This window comes from Choloepus didactylus, chromosome 12, assembly GCF_015220235.1.
Source record: "Choloepus didactylus isolate mChoDid1 chromosome 12, mChoDid1.pri, whole genome shotgun sequence".
NCBI classification, from domain to species: Eukaryota; Metazoa; Chordata; class Mammalia; order Pilosa; family Megalonychidae; genus Choloepus; species Choloepus didactylus.
Window position 1 is genome coordinate 38,364,766 of NC_051318.1, and position 18,405 is coordinate 38,383,170.

Genomic DNA, 18,405 nt, shown 5'->3' on the forward strand with positions numbered 1-18,405 from the left:
AAAAGAACAATACAGAGGCTTAACACTTGACAACAGCTGACTTTCCTCCAACCCTCAGTACTTAGTGTTTAATCTTGTTTGTGTTTTCTCTCTGCATCCGTCTGTCTGTCTCCCTTTTCACACACATACCATAAGGAAAGTCTGAGGGAAGAAAAGCAGAGACTACAAAATAACCTGAACATCAACCTAAACAAACAGGCACAGATGGGAAGAGGTGGCACAAATGGTCTTTCTTGATTAGACAGTGGTTATTACTGTCTTTTGAACCACAACAATTAGAGCTACAGGCTTTAATTCTTAACCTACATGGTTAATTTTTAAATAACTAGGAGGGCTTTATGTTTTAAAAACATTACACTCTGAATATTTTTACCATTTACCAAGTCAGATATGGGGTCCTGTCTTTGAGAATAAGTGTTCAGGAACAGATCCACAGGCAGCGTCTGACGGGCTTTGGTGACCGTTTGGTGACACCTGTATGGTATGCGAGATGGTACTGGGGTCTGAAAACACATTTCTTTAGAGGACAAATGCCTTTTTGAAGACTGCAGGAAGAACTTTACATTCTAGTTACACTGGCTCCTCCTGTTGCAAGGTCCTTGTAATACAAGGTACTGTAATACCAGGTAGCAACTCTGCCAGCTTTTCTCAATGACGAGCTGCACACTGAACACGGTGGCTGCAGTGTCAACCTCTGAGGTACAGTACCACCTTCAGTACTATGAACTGACGCAATTCCAATCAAATTCACAGGAGGGAAAGGCTAAGTTCTACTCAGCAGGCACTAAATAAAATTAAATCGGTGAACACGACGGAAACCCACAAAATGCTCCAAGTGGAACCAACCAATTCTCCGTGGCAGAACAGTGGGCCTGGGGGGATGGAGATGAACTAATCAGAACTAATCAGAAGGGCTTTTGCTTCCAGGCACAGTAAGAATGAAAAATCACACTAATCTGATCCCTTGCTTTAAAAATGTCTATTTAAATTTATCCCATTTGGGAGGTTTAATTGTCTTTCTTTTCTTATTAAACGTAAGGAAATTTACAATTTCTCTGCCAGCTTAAGGAAAAACTCCAGCAGGTGGGGCAGAGCAGAAAATTCTTATAGGGTCCCCTCCCCTTAAAAGGAGAATAAAGCTAAGTAGAAAGTGGATCAGAGAGAAAATGGGATGTCCAAATAGAAGAAGGAAAGCAAAGGGTGCTTAACTGATCAGCAAAAGAAAAGTGATTCAGAGCTCAGCAATAAGAGGTAACTTCTTTTCCAAAGGCCTCTGGCTGTTTAAAAGCTGAATCTGAGAGTAAAGACTTTTTCTCCTTCCAGAAGACTAGGCACTGGTGTCAATAGGACCGATTTCCAGTGAATGTGCAGTTCAATAAATAGAAAGAAATTCAGCTTCCTGTTTAAAAGCAGAGTGCAATTTAATCTTGTATCATGTAAATGGAAAGCTGAAAGCTATTTCTGGAGCCCCAAAGAACTAACTACTGAGCTGGAGTAACCTATCGGCCATTAAACTGTAGGCCAGCTTCTCTCTCTCCCTCATCCACATGTTGCTAGCCTAAAGCACTGTTGACACAGAGCTTCTCCCAAACCCTCTTGCACTCACCATCTGCTGTGGAAAAGTGCCTGCAATCTCAATGGCCTCATCATTAATTTTTGGCTTAAACAGGAATTTGTTAATGTGGGTGTCTCAACATGTTAGACCTAGAAGGTTTGCTGATGTTATACCTTAGAGTCAAATTGGACAGCAGTGGGGAGTTTCTAAATACATTAGAAATTTCAGATCAATTTCAGATCAGTTTTTATTCAACACTGAGCCAAAAGAATTTTTTCTTGCAAAAGATTTTCTGAGTTTACATTGAGAGCCCCAAACCAAAACACACACACACACACACACAATTAAAAAAAAACAAAAAAACAAAAAAACAAAACCTAGTATGCCCAGCTGAGCTTGTGTAACTTTAGGAATTTATCAGCACCAACAGAGAAGCTGGCAAAAAACCAGGCACATTTGGCTTGATGGTAACAAGTTGTACAGAATTTTATAACAAGGATGAGAATGGTGGAAAATGACAAATCTCTAGAGATAATGAGCCACAAAAATTGAAGAGGTATAAAGATAATTGTGAAGCAGAATTTTCAAAGGGAAAAAAAAGAAAAAAAAAAAAAAAAAGGGCTCATGTCTCCAACCTCCTAAGGTCTCAGTGAGAAGTGGAAGGAAGTGGCACACTGCTGACCAACAGATGGACTTGCCCACTGATTTATTTCAACACGCTCAGCACAGAGCAATGTATGGTCTAACAAAAGGAAAAGCAGTTCCAGAAACTGAGATGCAGAAGCCGCGGGAGAGACTGCATGTAGACTCTGCTGTCACCTGCCTGTGGGTCTTGTGCAACTATGTTGAGCAGCCCCAGCTGCCCCTCCTCTACATGGAAGGGTCAAACTGCAGTAGTTTCCAGAGAGTGATGGGTTCTGTCTATTCCTGGCTGCCTTCAACTGCTTTGCTGATTTTAGGATCCTAAGGGGAGGGAGACAATTAGTCGCAGCTCATTCAGAAAATACAAAGCTGTGGAAAGAGCCTCCTACCTTCACTTCTCCCTGGAACTCCACATTTGCATCATGTCCATGCCTTTCCTGACACAACCACATGGATGTCAAACAGGCATCTCAAATGTAACATGGCCAAGACAAAACTCGATTCTCTACACCCTCCCTCTCTCTCTCCTCATTTTATTTATAGCCCGTATCATCCACCCAGTTGCTTAAGTCAAAAATCTACCTTCCTTGGCCTTTGTTTCTAATCCATCGCCAAGACAGGTTGACCCTACTTGGTCTAACACCTATCCCAAATGTAAGCACTTCACTCCATTTCCACCACTATCACTGTCTTTGCCACCATCGTATCTGCCTGGACTTCTGGAATGGTTTCCCCACTGGATTCCCAGCTTCCATCCTTTTTCCCTGCTATCCACATGGGCTTCAAAACTACACTTCGTCTAGGCTCTCTCCCACCTCACTATACATTGCCCTCAACGTCTCTGCCGACCTGGCCGTCTTTTAAGTGTTTGTACTCATGGTGCCTGTTCCTCCACGGGCACTGCACTAACTGCTCCTTCTGTGTGGAAAGCTCTTCCTGGGAACATGAGTGACAGTGCTCGTGACTTCCTCAGCGGGCACCCCAGACCAACCCATCTAAAGTCATCACCCAGTCACTTTCTAACACATCGTCCTACTTTAATTTCCTAAAAAGCTTTTATCATTATCTGGTCTTTTTCTTGTTTATTTAATCACTTCTCTTGTCTGTCTCCCCCACTAAACTGTAGTTCCCCTGAGGGTCAGGACTTCTTTTTACTAGCAGATTCTCAGTTCCTAAAATAATGCTTGCACACAGTATGTGCCTAATAAATCCTGTTGACTGAGTGAATGAATACTCCCATCCCCTTGATAAATGAAAGCCCCCAAGATGTGCCCTCTGCACAGAGAGGGATAAGAAAGATGTTTACAACTTGGGTCCTAAGCATACCTGGAAAGGCACATGTCACAGGAATTTGGCTGATCATACTAGTGTACTCGTAAGGGTGCTATTGAAAAGGAGGTATTTTATCGTCACATATTCCCACCAGCTCTGTTCTTGGAAAATCACCCATCTCATAAAATGAATGGTAGTGGTGATGATGATGATGATGATGATGATGTTGGCAATCATAAACAGAGCCTCTACTAGGTGCCAGGTACTCTATGTACAACACTGCTCATCCTCAAAAGGATTTTGGCCAACAGAGCATTACAATCTGCATTGTTATGGACAAATTAACAGAGGCACAGAGGGAACAAGTAATGGATTTTCAAGTGGCAGGACTGAAACCCACTGCCAGACCTGACCATCCAATGTTCATGCTTCTCCCACACGGCCACACTTCCAAAAAAAGCAATCTACACTGCACATCCAATCCAATTATCCATGTAGCAACACAGAAAAATTGTAACATCTTGGTTTCACAGAAAAGATTCATTTCCCAAACTATCTCGTGGTATAAAAGGGAAAATATGGTGGCAGCAGGTTGTAAGTCCTGTTCACTTCATATCACAGCCCTAAAAAGACCAGGCTTCAGGGAAATTGTGGTCCTCCCCCCACCCCAGTTTTCTAAGTATAGGTGGGAGAGCAGGATGCTGCTCAGGTAAACATTATGAAAATGTATAATTAACTGATTTAGAACATTAATGTTCTCTTCTCTTCTGCACCCCATAACAATAAATACCCAGTTTCCAACCACTAACCTTGTAAGTTCTTCTTGGAGTTGTGTGTGGTCAGGTGGAAAGAACTTCACCACGAACTTAATAACAACATGCTTTGGCCCTAAAGGAAAAAAAAAAAAAAGCAGTAAAGCATTTATTGATATGTGTTGCAAATGTTATTAAAGGTGTATCAATCAACAAGTAATGGATCTCATATCCATTACTTGTTGGGGGACTGCCAACCCCCAAGTCACTTAACTTTGGTTACTAATTTACTCTTTCATGCTGTGGGGAAACAGATACCTGTTTTTTAAAAGTACTAGAAAGGGAATTATATTGAGCTATTCAACTTTTTCTCTGGAGAATTAAATTTTACCCTGATTTAAAAAAAAACGTTTGTCTACCAAAATTCATCTGACAGCTTTTATCCAAATATAAGCTTTATATAACTGAATAAGGAGATGATGAAAATTTGAATCAATAATGTAATTTATTCTTTTTAACTACCTGCAAGGTTCTGTTGCTAATATGTTCATATATGTTCATCCAACATGTATCTACATCTGTGTGTCAGAAGCCCTCCTAAGCTCTGAAGGTAAAACACAACCAAGGTGTGGCCTTGCCTTCGTCACAGTCAGCCAAAGCCTTTTCATAAATATCTTATAAACTACCCTATCAACAAGTTAAGACAGAATGGGGATGGAGGAGACACTATGAACAAGATGGATTAATTTCCATTTCAGAATTAAAACCGAACACCAAATAGATTAGAAAATAATAATTAGTAATATGGGTCAAGAGTTTTTTGTTTTGAGGTACAAGCTACAATATAAGAGCAGTCTCACAGGTTCTGCCATAGGAATGATGGCAGTGAGTTCATATTCCGTGAAATAAAAGGGGCTATAATGAAACCCAATTTTTATGAGAAATATTATAAAAGCAGAAAACATCATTTTGTTCTGCTTTTCACTATCTCAAAAAGATGGATATTGTATTACAATTTTTGTGACAACACTTAGAAATTTAGAAAAAAGACAAAAGATACACCACAAGGAGAAAAGGTTGGTGACAGATACAAAATAAGGGGAAAAAAAGCAAGGCATGGAAATACTGAAGCCAAGAGAAGATGAGCTTCTTTGCCCTAATAATTTTAATAATTTCTGTTAATGAACAGAAACTCTTGTATGTCAATCCTGGAGCACACAATCAACAGCAGCAAAACAAGGAAGCCTGGAAGGGCTGCATAATTTCCTTTCAGCAATTCTCACAGGCAGTGAATTAAATGAGTCAACTCAGATCCTTAGAAAACCTGAAACTAGGAGGACGCTGGCACTAAATGCAAAATGACAGCTTTGTTACACAGGGCCAGACACAGCACATGGAAGAAATGAAAAAGCCAACACCCCCGCGCTCCAGTTCTGACCTAACCAACAATACACTGTCTTCAGGGTGTGTTTTGGTAACGTGCAAAGGAGATACCTTCCCACCATTAACAATTCCTGTCCTTAATCACACCGGGACAAACATAAGCCTTCTGTAGTCTGTACTACGTCCAGCCCTCAAGCGCAGCTCCTCCCAGCGCTGCGTCCTCACACACTTCCTCACCTGCCAGCCACCCTGAGGACACCCAGCAAACATCAAACACGGCCGTTTCATTTTAGGCATTCATCATTACTTAAATAGAAGATCACGTCAATTTCAATTGCATAAGGGCCATATAGAGCCTGTGCTGCATATTTGTCACATCCACATAAATGTCTTAAGTGGCCCCCATGCGGTTTTTTAATCAGACATAAAAAACAATCCCACAAGTTACTGTATGCTTCATGTTCAACTAAAGGCTCGCAGCCTTGGACTTTTGACTAGTCTCTGGCTGCGGCGAGGGACCATTTGGGATGGCTGGGCTCAGAGCCTTGATCTGGGCTTGATCTCCCAAAGCAAAGAGCGTGGAGGACAGTTGATGCTGAAGTGCAATGAGAAGGGGGAGAAAGGCCACTCTTTTCTTACTCTTCTCCTTTACCCTCCACCATCTTTTCTTTCCAACACATTCCAAATTCTGCTTGTCATTAAGAAATGCACGCACATGCAAGCACACTGCACCCGTGCGCACATGCACACACACACACACACAATTGGGGGCACCTGATTTTTGCAAACAACATTTGCATTCTGATTTCACAGGCTTTCAAGAGACAGTACAGAAAACTTAAAACTGAAATGGCTCCCCTCTCTCCTTTAAAAATGACAGTAAGAAACATCAGCACAGACAAAACATATTAAATTATTCTGGGGCTTAATAGCATGCTTTAGTTGTTAATCAAAATGATATTTGATTTTTCAAGTGAAGTTTTGATTACAAAATTGTTATACATTAAAATTGTAGAATACATCTTCTAACAGAATTAGTGGATGACAGAAAGCAATCAAGGGATTAAAAAAGAGAATATGTATCATTAGTACTTGATATCTCAGGGCAAAAGATGCCTAAACAATGAAAATGTCTATTTTTATATTTAACGTCACCGTTAAACATATGATATATACTTACTTCTAATCTGTTTCACAATAGGTTTTAGGAGATCCAGCCACACCTAAAAGGGACGAAATAAAACAACAATTGAGACATAAGTTCTCAATGAAAGAGCATATTTTGAGGCTTTATTTGAATGTGTTAGAAACAAAATATTTTTGAATATTTGAGGCTGCTTGCTCCTTTTTTCTATAGAATGACATCTTACATTGTCTACCATGTTTATAGAACTGACCCTAATTTGTTAATATTATCTCTGAGCTTGAAAATTAAAGTCTCTCCTAGACTCAGACAAATAATTAACACAGTTAACCTTTCATTTGTATTTTTATCATATTTAGCTATTCAGGAAATACTAATGGATGATGGCACATCTGGATACAAGCTGAGGGGACTATGCATATTCCTTATTTAAAAAATACAATTATGTATCTGAACACACAGAATAGCACATCTCTAAAGGACATGGAAAGTAAATGAATTTTTATTGAATACCACATCTCTTCTCTACCAGGCACTACTCATAAGTGACTTGACTCTCAAAGGAAGGCCAGAGGATCCCTGTTACCCAGGAGAGGAACCTGAGACTCACAGAGGCGAACAATTTGCCTCTTGGCAAAAGAATGGCAGCATTAAGAGTGAAATCAAATCTGGCCAACTTGCAAGTCCCTACCCTTTTCACATGCATGCTTCTTAGCATGTAGTTTGGGTGGTAAAATTTTCAAGTTTGAGAGAAACCAGCTGCCCTTATTAATAAATTTCAAGTTAACTGTATTATCCCCACTTCACACTTTTCTTTAAACTTTCCTAATTTTGAACTTGTGATAATTTGGAAATCATTCTACTGAAACTTAAATTACATAAATGACAAAAACAAGGTTAATATGCTTAATATACAGAGAGGCTTTATACGTAAATGCGAAAAAGAGAAACCTCCTGTCGAAAATTATGCACAGAACACAGACAAGTAATTCATAGGTAAAAATGTCAACAGCTAACATGAAAATGTTCAAGCACAGGAGTAATTTGCACTAGAGATGCTATTTAAAATACTGACATACCATGTCTACCCATTAAATTTGCATCTAGATATGCCTGTATTTACACACGTATGAATTTGGAGGCTGAGGCAAGATCCAATGAGCGGAATAACACCACGATTTCTGTCATGGGCATCTGGACAGACCCTCGTCACAGCCCCTGAGACAGGGAGCACTGGGAGAGGACTGGGACTGAGGCTTCTAATCATGTTATTTTGAGGTGCTCTTAGATCACCCAGGAAGAAAGCATATGGGAACAGCTGGACATGCTCATCTGGAGCTCAGAAGAGAAGAAAGGGCTGGAGATCTCGCATTGTCAAGTCATCACCACCCTGACTCCGTGGTGAATACAATGGCTTGAGTAGAATACAGGGAATGAAAAACCTGAGCATTCATAAGTCCCCTCTGTGTGTAACAGCCAGGCGGAAGCAGCTGAGAATAGAACAATAAGGAGAGAGTTGTGTCAAGGAAGCCATCAGAAGACAGTGTTTCCTGAAGGAAGAATGTTGGGATCTGCTGCATGGTCCAGACGACGAGACTATCGGCTGGTCAGCTGATATAGTGATGGGTCTGAAAGTCTGATGACTGGTGAAGAGGCAGGAAGCTTGGATGTGAAGGATAGATACGAGACAGAATGGAGATGGGCTGAGGGATCAAGGAAGGAAACTGTTTATTTGCTTGTTTTTAATAGGAAAGACTTGGGTGCTTTTAAAAAGATAAGGGGTTGAAAATATGATGTGAGATAGATCTGAAGCATGGATGGAGGCAACAGTTTGAGACAGAAAGAAAAATAGCCCTTATAAGAAAGAGAAAGATAGAATAATGACAGATGTAAGTAAGTTTATACTTCTGTGTCAGGAAGATAAAGTTTTTATTTGATGCCTTCTGCTTCCCATACAAAGCTGTAGGGTTGGGAGATTGAGGTGAGTGGAGGTTTGAAAAAGACTTTGTATCTCATAGGCGAGTGAGTTAACCAGAGAATTCTAGCAGGGTCCCCCAGGGCTGTGGAAAGCCCACTCAAGAGCATGTTTCCTCTCCCCTACCATGTGAAATGTGGAATACAACTCCCAGGGATGAGCCTGGCCCTGGCAGCATGAGATTGAGAAAGACTTCTTGATCAAAGGGGGAAAATAAATGGAACAAAATAAAGTTTCAGTGGCTAAGAGATTCCAAACAGAGTCAGGGGTCATTCTGGAGGTTACTCTTATAAAAGCTTTAGCCAGATATTGAAAATTGCCACAGTATGTTGAGCCCCAGCCAACAGTATCCCTGAAAGCCCTAGGGAATGCCCTGGGCTCTATCTAAGTCTCTACAAAAGTTTTTATTAGTAAGTTTATTTTTTCAGAAACTTAAGGACTCCAGGTTGAACCCATGTCAGATAAGCTCTGAAACCCAGAGGTAACAGCCTCTCCAAGAATATCAACCAGTTTCATTCCCCTACACCATAAGGTCAGCACCCCTTTTCAGCATAAAGAAGTTAAAATGATCATTGCCCAGTGTGCCCGTTTGTATGTATTATGTCCCCCAAAAGGCCATGTTCTTTGATGCAGTTTTGTGGTGGCAGATGTATTAGTGCTGATTAGGTTGGAACCTTTTGATTGTTTCCATGGAGATGTGACTAGTAACACCTTTGATTAGGGTGTGACATGTTGATGGGGTTGTTTCCATGGAGGTGTGGCCCCACCCATTCAGCTTGAGTCTTGATTTAATTACCGGTGCCCTACAAAAGCTCAGAAACAGAAGGACCTCAGAGCAGCTGTGAGTGATATTTTGGGAGCAGCTGCAGCCAAGAGATTTTGAAGACAGCCGTTGAAATGAGACTTTTGCTACTTCAGAGTTTGCCTGGGAGAAACTAAGAGAATACCCCCAGGCATCTAGAGAGAAACATCCTGGAAGAAAGCCATTTTGAAACACAACCTGGGAGCAAAGGAAGAAGATGCTAGCCACGTACCTTCCCAGACAACAGAGATGTTCCAGATGCCATTAGCCATTCTTCTGTGAAGGTACCCTATTGTTGACGCCTTAGCTTGGACATTTTCATGGCCTTAAGTCTGTAACTTTGTAACCAAATAACCCCCCTTTATAAAAGACAATCCATTTCTGGTATTTTGCATAACGGCAGCATTAGCAAACCGGAACACCCAGATATCTCTGAAGACCGGGAGAATGATCAAATGAGAGGAAGGAGGTGCAATTGAGAAATTAGGATTTAACAAAAGACTGTGACTATTGACTCTTTATACAGATATTTCCTTTTAATGTCTAGTGTTTTAGAATAGACAGAGGAAATACCTGAAGTTGTTGAACTGTAACCCAGTAGCCCCCATCTTTGATAATGATTGTATAAATATTCAGAAAAAAAGAAGTTGGTTGTCTTTGTTTGTATGGATCTACTTCTGGATGTGTCATTCTGTTCCATTGATCTATATATCGATCTCTGACAATACTACACTGTCTTAGTTAACCTACCTCTATTGTAAGTCATAGAACTGGGTAGAGCGCAATACTAATTACCCAAAAGGGGTGGGGTGGGTAATAGGTATGGGATGTGTGGGGTTTTCCTGGTTCTTTTTATTCCTTTTTCTGGAGTAATGCAAACACTCTGAAAATAATCATGGTGATGAATACACAACTACGTGATGTGATGAATACACAACAACTGTGAACTACTGACTGCATGGTATGTGAATGTATCTCAATAAAATCATATTAAAAAAAAAAGAATTTCAGCTCCTGAATTAAAAGGTTAAAGGTTGATGGTGGAGATCCCTGATCTGAGAAGCACATGATAAATCAGTGATAAGAGCGTGTATCAACCCAATTTACGTTTCAGCAGCAGCCATAATAATAATTTCATTAAAATAAAATTCTGCATATTAAATAGTTTTTTTTTTGTTTTAAAGTGTGTTTCCTGGGCTCTTCTGGCCTTCAGAAGCTGCCCAAACTACTGCAAACTACCAGGACTAAACAATTCTGTTGCACAAAATTTTATTTTGCCAATTTTATGAACTGTTTTTAAAACATTTCTACACTGTTTTTGGCATTTATTTGGAAAGCATCACGTACAAGTACCATGTTGAGCCAAATGAGCATGTGGTTTTTTAACATGTAGGTCTGGGAACATAAGACTGGCCTGAATGAGTCAGCTGGTTTGGTAGAGCTCTCCAGTGATCGTGCTGCAAGGCATCAATCGTACCACAACTAAATTAGCCTGGATGAGAACTCATGGCTGACAAGGACCTACCCATTTACCAGTCAGATTGATATTTGCAGAGCTGAGACAGAAAGTCTTGCACATGTAGAAACCACTGTCAATGGATGAGCTAGAAAAAGCAGGAAACAAAGTTGCTGCTTGACCTGAGTTAAAGCATTGACGTTTGATATACAGGGAGGGCGACAGGGAAGCAATTTAAGCCGGACCAGGTCATCCCAGACAAATCACTTGTTCGTTCAACCTAAGCAGACCAGAAAGGAACAAGTTCCAGATGAGTAAAAAGCCAACAAAGGCACCACAATCTTTCTTTTTCTGACAGTCCTTCTCGAGAGGGTTACATTTATAATTACTTCTCTCTAACCCTAGTCTCCACCCCTTCAACCAAACTACACACCCTTGTGCTCCATAAGATCCATCCTGATGGTCTCCAGAGAACAACCAGACATCCACATTGTTTGCTTCTAAAGGAAATTGGCTAAAATAAACACACTTTTAGGAATCTCATTCCAAGCAGCAGGACTCAAAGATGAACCTGCTTATTGACTCAAAGGACTTTCCCTGCTGGGAATCAAAGGCCTCTATTCCACAATTGGGTTTCCATATAGCTTTCCAGCTCCATCTTCTCTGCATTTCAGTCAGGTTCCCTACTTTCCCAAGCATGCATGAGCCTTTGCCTCTGACCGTTGGCTAATGTTACTTTCCCCTTTTGGAATGTACTCTCTGTACCGAAATACTGTTAGGTAAAAAGGCTTCAAGGCCAACGTATCAAAGGCAAGGCACGGTTAATCATGCTCCAAAACAAGTCTCCTCTTTTCCTAAATATTCCTTCCCCTCTCCCCCTCCCGTTATTTTGGAGGATGACATTTTTGGTGGATTTTGTAGGCAAATGGAATGCTTGAGGTATTTTTAGAAAGGGTTGTGTTAAAAGAGAATCAGTTACAGATATCAGACAGAGGACACAGAAGGGAGTAATATTTATTGAGGGCCTACAGTGTGCCAGATACTGAGTTAGATGCTCTGTACATGCTCAATTAATACACTAGTGTTGTCATTTTACACACGATGGGAACCAAGCTGAGAAAGCATATTTAAAATGCCCAGTGTCATACAGCTGGGATTTGACATTAAGTCCATATCATTCCTAAACTGTGCTTTTTCTGCAATATAATATGGTACCTCTCTAAATCCTAAAGGACTCAACAAAAGTTAATCTCTCTGCATCTTATTTAAAAATCAAAGCTGCATGCAATGAAAAAATGTCATCAACTGTAACATCTATAGGAACCAGATGAAATATTTCTTATAGGAAATTATCCAGTGGTCTAGCATCCATTACAACAAATTTATCTTTCTGTCTATTGACTCCTAGAAAAAATAATGTTACCTTGAATTTTTTTGTTTGTAATAATCTTTATTAAGTGTAATTGTCACATTAATTTTAATTATTTTATTAAATTTTACATTTGGCTAAATTTAAGAGAGATTTGAGTGTGGCTTTCTTTGTGAAAACCTATTTTTAGAGATTTTCACTTCTAGTCAAAATGGAGTAACAGGGACCGGATTTACTCTCCCACCTGAAATAACCAAAAAATGGACAAAATACATGGCACAACAAATTTCAAGGCACTGGGCATCAGGCAACAAGAAACAGTGATCCCTGAGAAACAGAAAAGTGAAAATGTGATGCACACAAGGCTGATGCCTTGAAAGCATTTCCAGGCTTGGTGCAGAGAAGAGGAACACAGGTGAAAACTGGCGAAACCCCAGAGCTGAGCAGATGGGACTGAGAGTTCATGGAGACTAAGGCAACCAGTGGTCACAGGAGAGGGTACCAGAGAGGAGAGATGTGCACAGAGAACTTAGGAAATCCGCAGAAGGTTGCCCTTAAGTAATCAGCTGAATACTGACCAGTGCACACGTGTTTTAGGAAACCACCTGATGCTGGAAAAGAATCCTGGGAAAGGATTAGAGGTAACAGTTCCCAGAGCTCACATAGGGTCAGGAATATTACTTTTTACCACTAACCAGACTGAAAAATCTTATGATTCACGGAGTGTGGTAGGTTGAATTATGTACCCCAGAGAAAAACATGTTCTTAATCTTAATCCATTACTATGGGTATGAACCCATTGTAAATATGATCTTCTGAAGACATTGTTTTTAATTAAGATGTGGCTCAACTGAATCAGGTTGGGCCTTAATCCTATTACTGGAAGCTTTATGAACAGAAAGCCATATGGTGTAGAAACTGCAAGTCAATGGAAACTGGAAGATAAAGGTGAGGGCATCACCATGTGACGGAAAAGCCAAGGAACCCCAAGAATTGCTGGCTAGCCAGAACCATAGCAACCCTGGGATGAAGCCATCCTTTTAGCCTCTAAAACCATGAGCCAATAAATTATCAGTGTTTAAGCCAACCCATTGTATGGTGTTTGTTTTAGCAGTTGGGAAACTAAGACACAGGGCACTAGGTAAAGTACTGAAGAGTTTTGCCTTAGTAGTGGGGAATGATTAACCCCAGATTGTGTGATACTTTGGTCCCACCTAACAAGTTTAACTGAAAAGACCAAGTTGTTTCCAAATAATTGCATCCAAGGACAAACTCAATAAAATTTATAGGAATAAAGAAGTATCCAGCACCAAATGAAGTAAAAGTCACGATGTCTAGCATACAATAGAAAATCACCAGGCATGCAAAGGAGCAGAAAAGTAGGACCCATAGGAACACACAGACACAAAAATCCATCATGTGGCCTTTCCCTCTCTAAGCCCAACTCAGCAAATAAATTCATTAACCCTCCCCCCACCTCACCTCCCAACGTGAGACATGACTCCCAGGAGAATCAATCTCCCTGGCAATGTGGGCTGTGACTCCCAGGAATGAGCCTGGCCCTGGCAGCAAGGGATTGAAAATGTCTACTTGACTGAAAAGGGGGAAAGAAAGGCAACAAAATAAGGTTACAGTGGCTAAGAGATCTCAAATAGAGTGGAGAGGCTATCTTGCAGGTTTCTCTTATGCAAGCTCCAGCTAAATATCCCAAATGGCTACAGTATGCCATGTCCTTACCAACAGTAGTCCCAAAATACCTAGATCCCTACCTGAGATTCTATAAAAGATTCACTCGCTAAGTTTTATCTTTCAGAAACTTAAATCCACCAGAGTGTTCCTATGCTAGACAAGTCTTAAAACCCAGAGCCAACAGTCTCTTTAAAAACAACAATCAGATGCAGTCCCCTTCCTCATACTGTTGACAACCCCTTTCAATATGGACAGGTTGGGGTGGTCACTGCCTGGACACCCCTGAAGATTGAGAAAGTGATTAAACAAGAAGAGGGGGTACCAACAGAGAAAATAGGATTTAACAAAGGATTACGTATACTAAAACTTTATATACATGTATATGTACACACACACAAGCTAGGGTATTAGAATAGCTAGAAGGAAATAACTGAAATGGTGGAACTGTAACCAATAACATTCTTTGAAATTTTCTCTATAGCTACTTGTTAAACTGTACTTTGAAAGTTTTCACCTTTCTGTATATAAACTATAATTTACAACAAGGAAAGAACTGAAACTGTGGAACTGTAACCCATAACATTTTTTGAAATTACCGACATAACTGCTTGTTGAGCTGTACTTCGAAGTTAACATCTTTCTGCATATATGTTGTATTTTACAATAATGGAAATAACTGAGGTTGTGGAAAAAAACATCAAAAAAATCAATCAATTGAAAATGACCTAGAAATGACACAGAATTAGCAGACAAGGACATTAAAATAGTTATTATAGCTATAGTACATATGTTTAAAGAGTCAAGCAGCAAAATGGAAGACTTAAAAAAAAAAGACCAAAATTAAACTTATAGAGCTAAAAACAATTTAAGATTGTGTGAAATTTTAAAAAATGCACTGGATGGAATTAATAGCAGATTAGATACTGTAAAATAAAATATTAATGAACTTGAAAATTTAGCATTAGAAATAACCCAAAATGAAACATTGAGAGAACTAAAAACAAAGCATCAGTGAACTGCAGATCACCTTTATGCAGCCTAGTATATGTGTAGTTGGAGTCCCCAAAGGAGAGCAAACAGCAGGAAGAGAGGTGGGGAAGAGGATGAGAAAAAACATGAGAGGAAAATGACCAAATTTTTTCCAAATTTGATGAAAATTATAAACCAGATCCAAGAAACTCAATGAAACCCAGGCTTAAGAACATGAAGAAAACTATACGCTGGTACATCACAATCAAATTTCTGAAAACAGGGATAAAGAGAAAATCTTAAAAACAGAGGGAAAAAAAACTACATATAGTGGAATAGAGATGAGGAAAATAGCAGATTTCTTGTTGGTAACAATGCAAGTGAGAATGCAGTAGAGCAAGACCTTTACAGTATGGAAGGGGAGGAAACACATCTTAGTATTCTAACTCAGCAAAACCGTTTTTCAAAAAAACAAAGACAAAATAAAGACTTCTCCACATATACAAAGAGCTAAGAGAATTCATCCCCAGCAGACATGCATGACAAGAAAATTTTAAGTAAGTCCTTCAAGGAGAAGGAAAATGATACCATATGGAAATCTGAGTCTACATAAAGGAATGAGAAACATCAGAAATGGTAATTGCATGGGTAAATATATACATTTAAAAATATTTAAACCTCTATAAAAGATAATTGACTGGTAAACAAGGAAAACAATAATGTAGTGCGGGGTTTATAACCTACTTAAAAGTAAAATGCATGACAATAGCAAAAAGATCAGGAGAGAAGGAATGGAATTAATTATTCTAAGTTTACCATATAACACATGAGTTGGTATAATATCATTCCAAGGCAGGCTGTAATAATTTAAAGATGTATACTCTAAACCGTAAAGCAACTGCTAAAATTACAAATCAAAGAGCTAATTTGGGTACAGCCTGGTAGTTCCCTGGACCTCTGGGTATCTGAGTGACACCCAAGAACCAAAAATACAGTTCGGAAGCTATGAAAAGCAGGATTGCTCCATACAGCAACTGCTGAAGAAGCTGAAAAAGAGAACAGACTTCAATTAAAGATATGAATGAAATGGACTTGATTAGGACTAAGGTAAATCAGAATACAGGGCAAAGGATGATACTGACTGTATTTTAGAACTTCAACTTCTGTGTGAGACCAAAGGAAGAGATGCTTATTTGGTACAAAATTTCAATTTTCTGTAGCATGCTATCTAATTAAACCTGCATGGTAAGTTTACTTAAACATCACAATTACATGGAACCTACACTAGGGAATGAGATCCTGTTACTCTATGCAGGTTAATGTGATACCCTGATACATTCCAGAGTATTTGGGGCAGAAAATAAAGTATTGCAAAGCCCCCTTGAGGGACTGGGGGAAAATGTGGAAGTATTCAACTTTCCCATCTGGGGAACTCTGGATATTCTCTCAAGCATTAGGGACTCCCAATTTAATAAGCCAAACCCTCGATCTTGGGGATTGCCCAAATGAAATTTATTCCTGCGAAGGAGAAGCTAAGCCTACCTAGAGGTATGCCTAAGAGTCACTACCAGAAAACCTCTTTTGTTGCTCAGATACGGCCTCTCTCTCTAAGTCAACTCTGCAAATAAACTCACTGCCCTCCCCACTAGGTGGGACATGACTCCTAGGGATGAGCCTGGCCCTGGCAGCATGGGATTGAGAAAGCCTTCTTGACCAAAAGGGAGAAAAGAAATGAAACAAAATACAGTTTCAGTAGTTGAGAGATTTCAAATAGAGTTAAGAGGTCATTCTGGAGGTTATTCTTACACATGATATAGATAATCCTTTTTAGTTTCCAGGGTATTAGAGTGGCTAGAAGGAAATACCTAAATCTGTTGAACTGTAATCCAGTAGACTGGATTCCTGATGATAACGGAATAACTATATAGCTTTTATTGTGTGACTGTGTGATTGTGAAAATCTTGTGACTGACACTCCCTTTACCCAGTTTATGGGCAAATGAATAATAAAATAATGACAAAAAATATACAAATAGTGGGGGGGGTAAGGGATATGGGATGGTTTGGTGATATTTTTATTCTTTTCTCTATATTGGAGTAATGAAAATGTTCTAAAATTGATTGCAGCGATGAATGCACAACTATATGATGATACTGTGAGACATCAGTTGTATACTTTCGATGTATTATATGGTATGTGAACATGTCTTAATAAAATTGCATTAAGAAAAGAGCTATAGCTAACAGCCAACAAAGGAGATAAAAGGAAATGACCAAAAGTATTCATTTAATCAAAAGGAAGGCAGTGAAAGAGACCTGATAATGGATAGGACAAATAGAAAAAAAAGAGCAAGATGACATTTAAACTATATTTCAATAAACACATTATATATAAATGTTCTAAACACCCTAATTTAAAAGGCAGAGATTGTCAGATTGGGTAAAAAAGCAAGACCCAACGCATGTTGCCTATAGGAAACACATTCAAATATAAAGACACAGATAAGTTTAAGATAAAAAGATGAAAAAAGGTATACCTCACTAACATAAAAAAAAAAAAAAAAAAAAAGCTAAAGTGGCTATATCAGTATTGGATGAAGCAGACACCAGAATAAAGTGTGTATATATGTATGGTCAGAGATAAAGAAGGTAATTTCTTAATGATAAAAGAATCAGTTAATCAAGAGAATGTTAACAGTCCTCAATATTCATATACCTAATAACAGAACTTCAAAATATATGAAGCTTCTGGATGGCTTCTATGCTATGTGAAAATATCTCAATAAAATTGCATTAAAAAACATATATGAAGCAAAAACTGATGGAATTCCAAGGAGAAATATACAAATTTACAATTACAGTTGGAGATTTCAATACCTCTTCCTTAATAAATGATAGGCCAATTCAGTAAAAACAGAGAAGATCTGAACAACACTATCAACAAATGTCACCTAACAGACATATATAGAGTACTCCACTCAACACAGAAGAATATATATATTTTTTTTCAAGCTCACATTAACCAAAGTAGACCATACTCTGGGTGTATGATCAGTAAATTGTTTAAAAGGTTCATGACATACAATCTATAATCTTTGACAACAGAATTAAATAAAAAATCATTAACAGAAAGTCTTCATACATTTGGAAATTAAACATACTTCTAAATAACACATGGTTCAAAGAAGAATGAAAGGAAAATCAGTATTTTACACTGAATGAAAATGAAAACAAAATTTGTGGGATGCCACTAAAAATACTGTTTTAAAAATAACATTGTATTTGTACAAAATTCATATGTGTGCATTCTAGAAAATTCAGATATGCAAAAAATAGGAAAAATTACATGCCACCACCAAGATATGTCTGTTCACACCTTAGCGAAGTGGTTCTCAAGG

The 18,405-nt window shown here is 38.9% G+C and overlaps 1 protein-coding gene across 2 annotated transcripts in view; it reads right to left on the reverse strand.

Moving 5' to 3' along the window:
- Positions 1-18,405, reverse strand: part of FARP1 (FERM, ARH/RhoGEF and pleckstrin domain protein 1) — a 355,492-nt gene that overhangs the window by 84,346 nt on the left and 252,741 nt on the right. For both annotated transcript variants that reach the window (XM_037800491.1, XM_037800490.1), the window contains 2 exons: positions 6,785-6,827; positions 4,279-4,357 (listed from right to left, as the gene is read on the reverse strand). In XM_037800491.1, the coding sequence (XP_037656419.1) occupies positions 4,279-4,357; positions 6,785-6,827 (122 nt within the window). The remainder of the gene's footprint in view (positions 1-4,278; positions 4,358-6,784; positions 6,828-18,405) is intronic.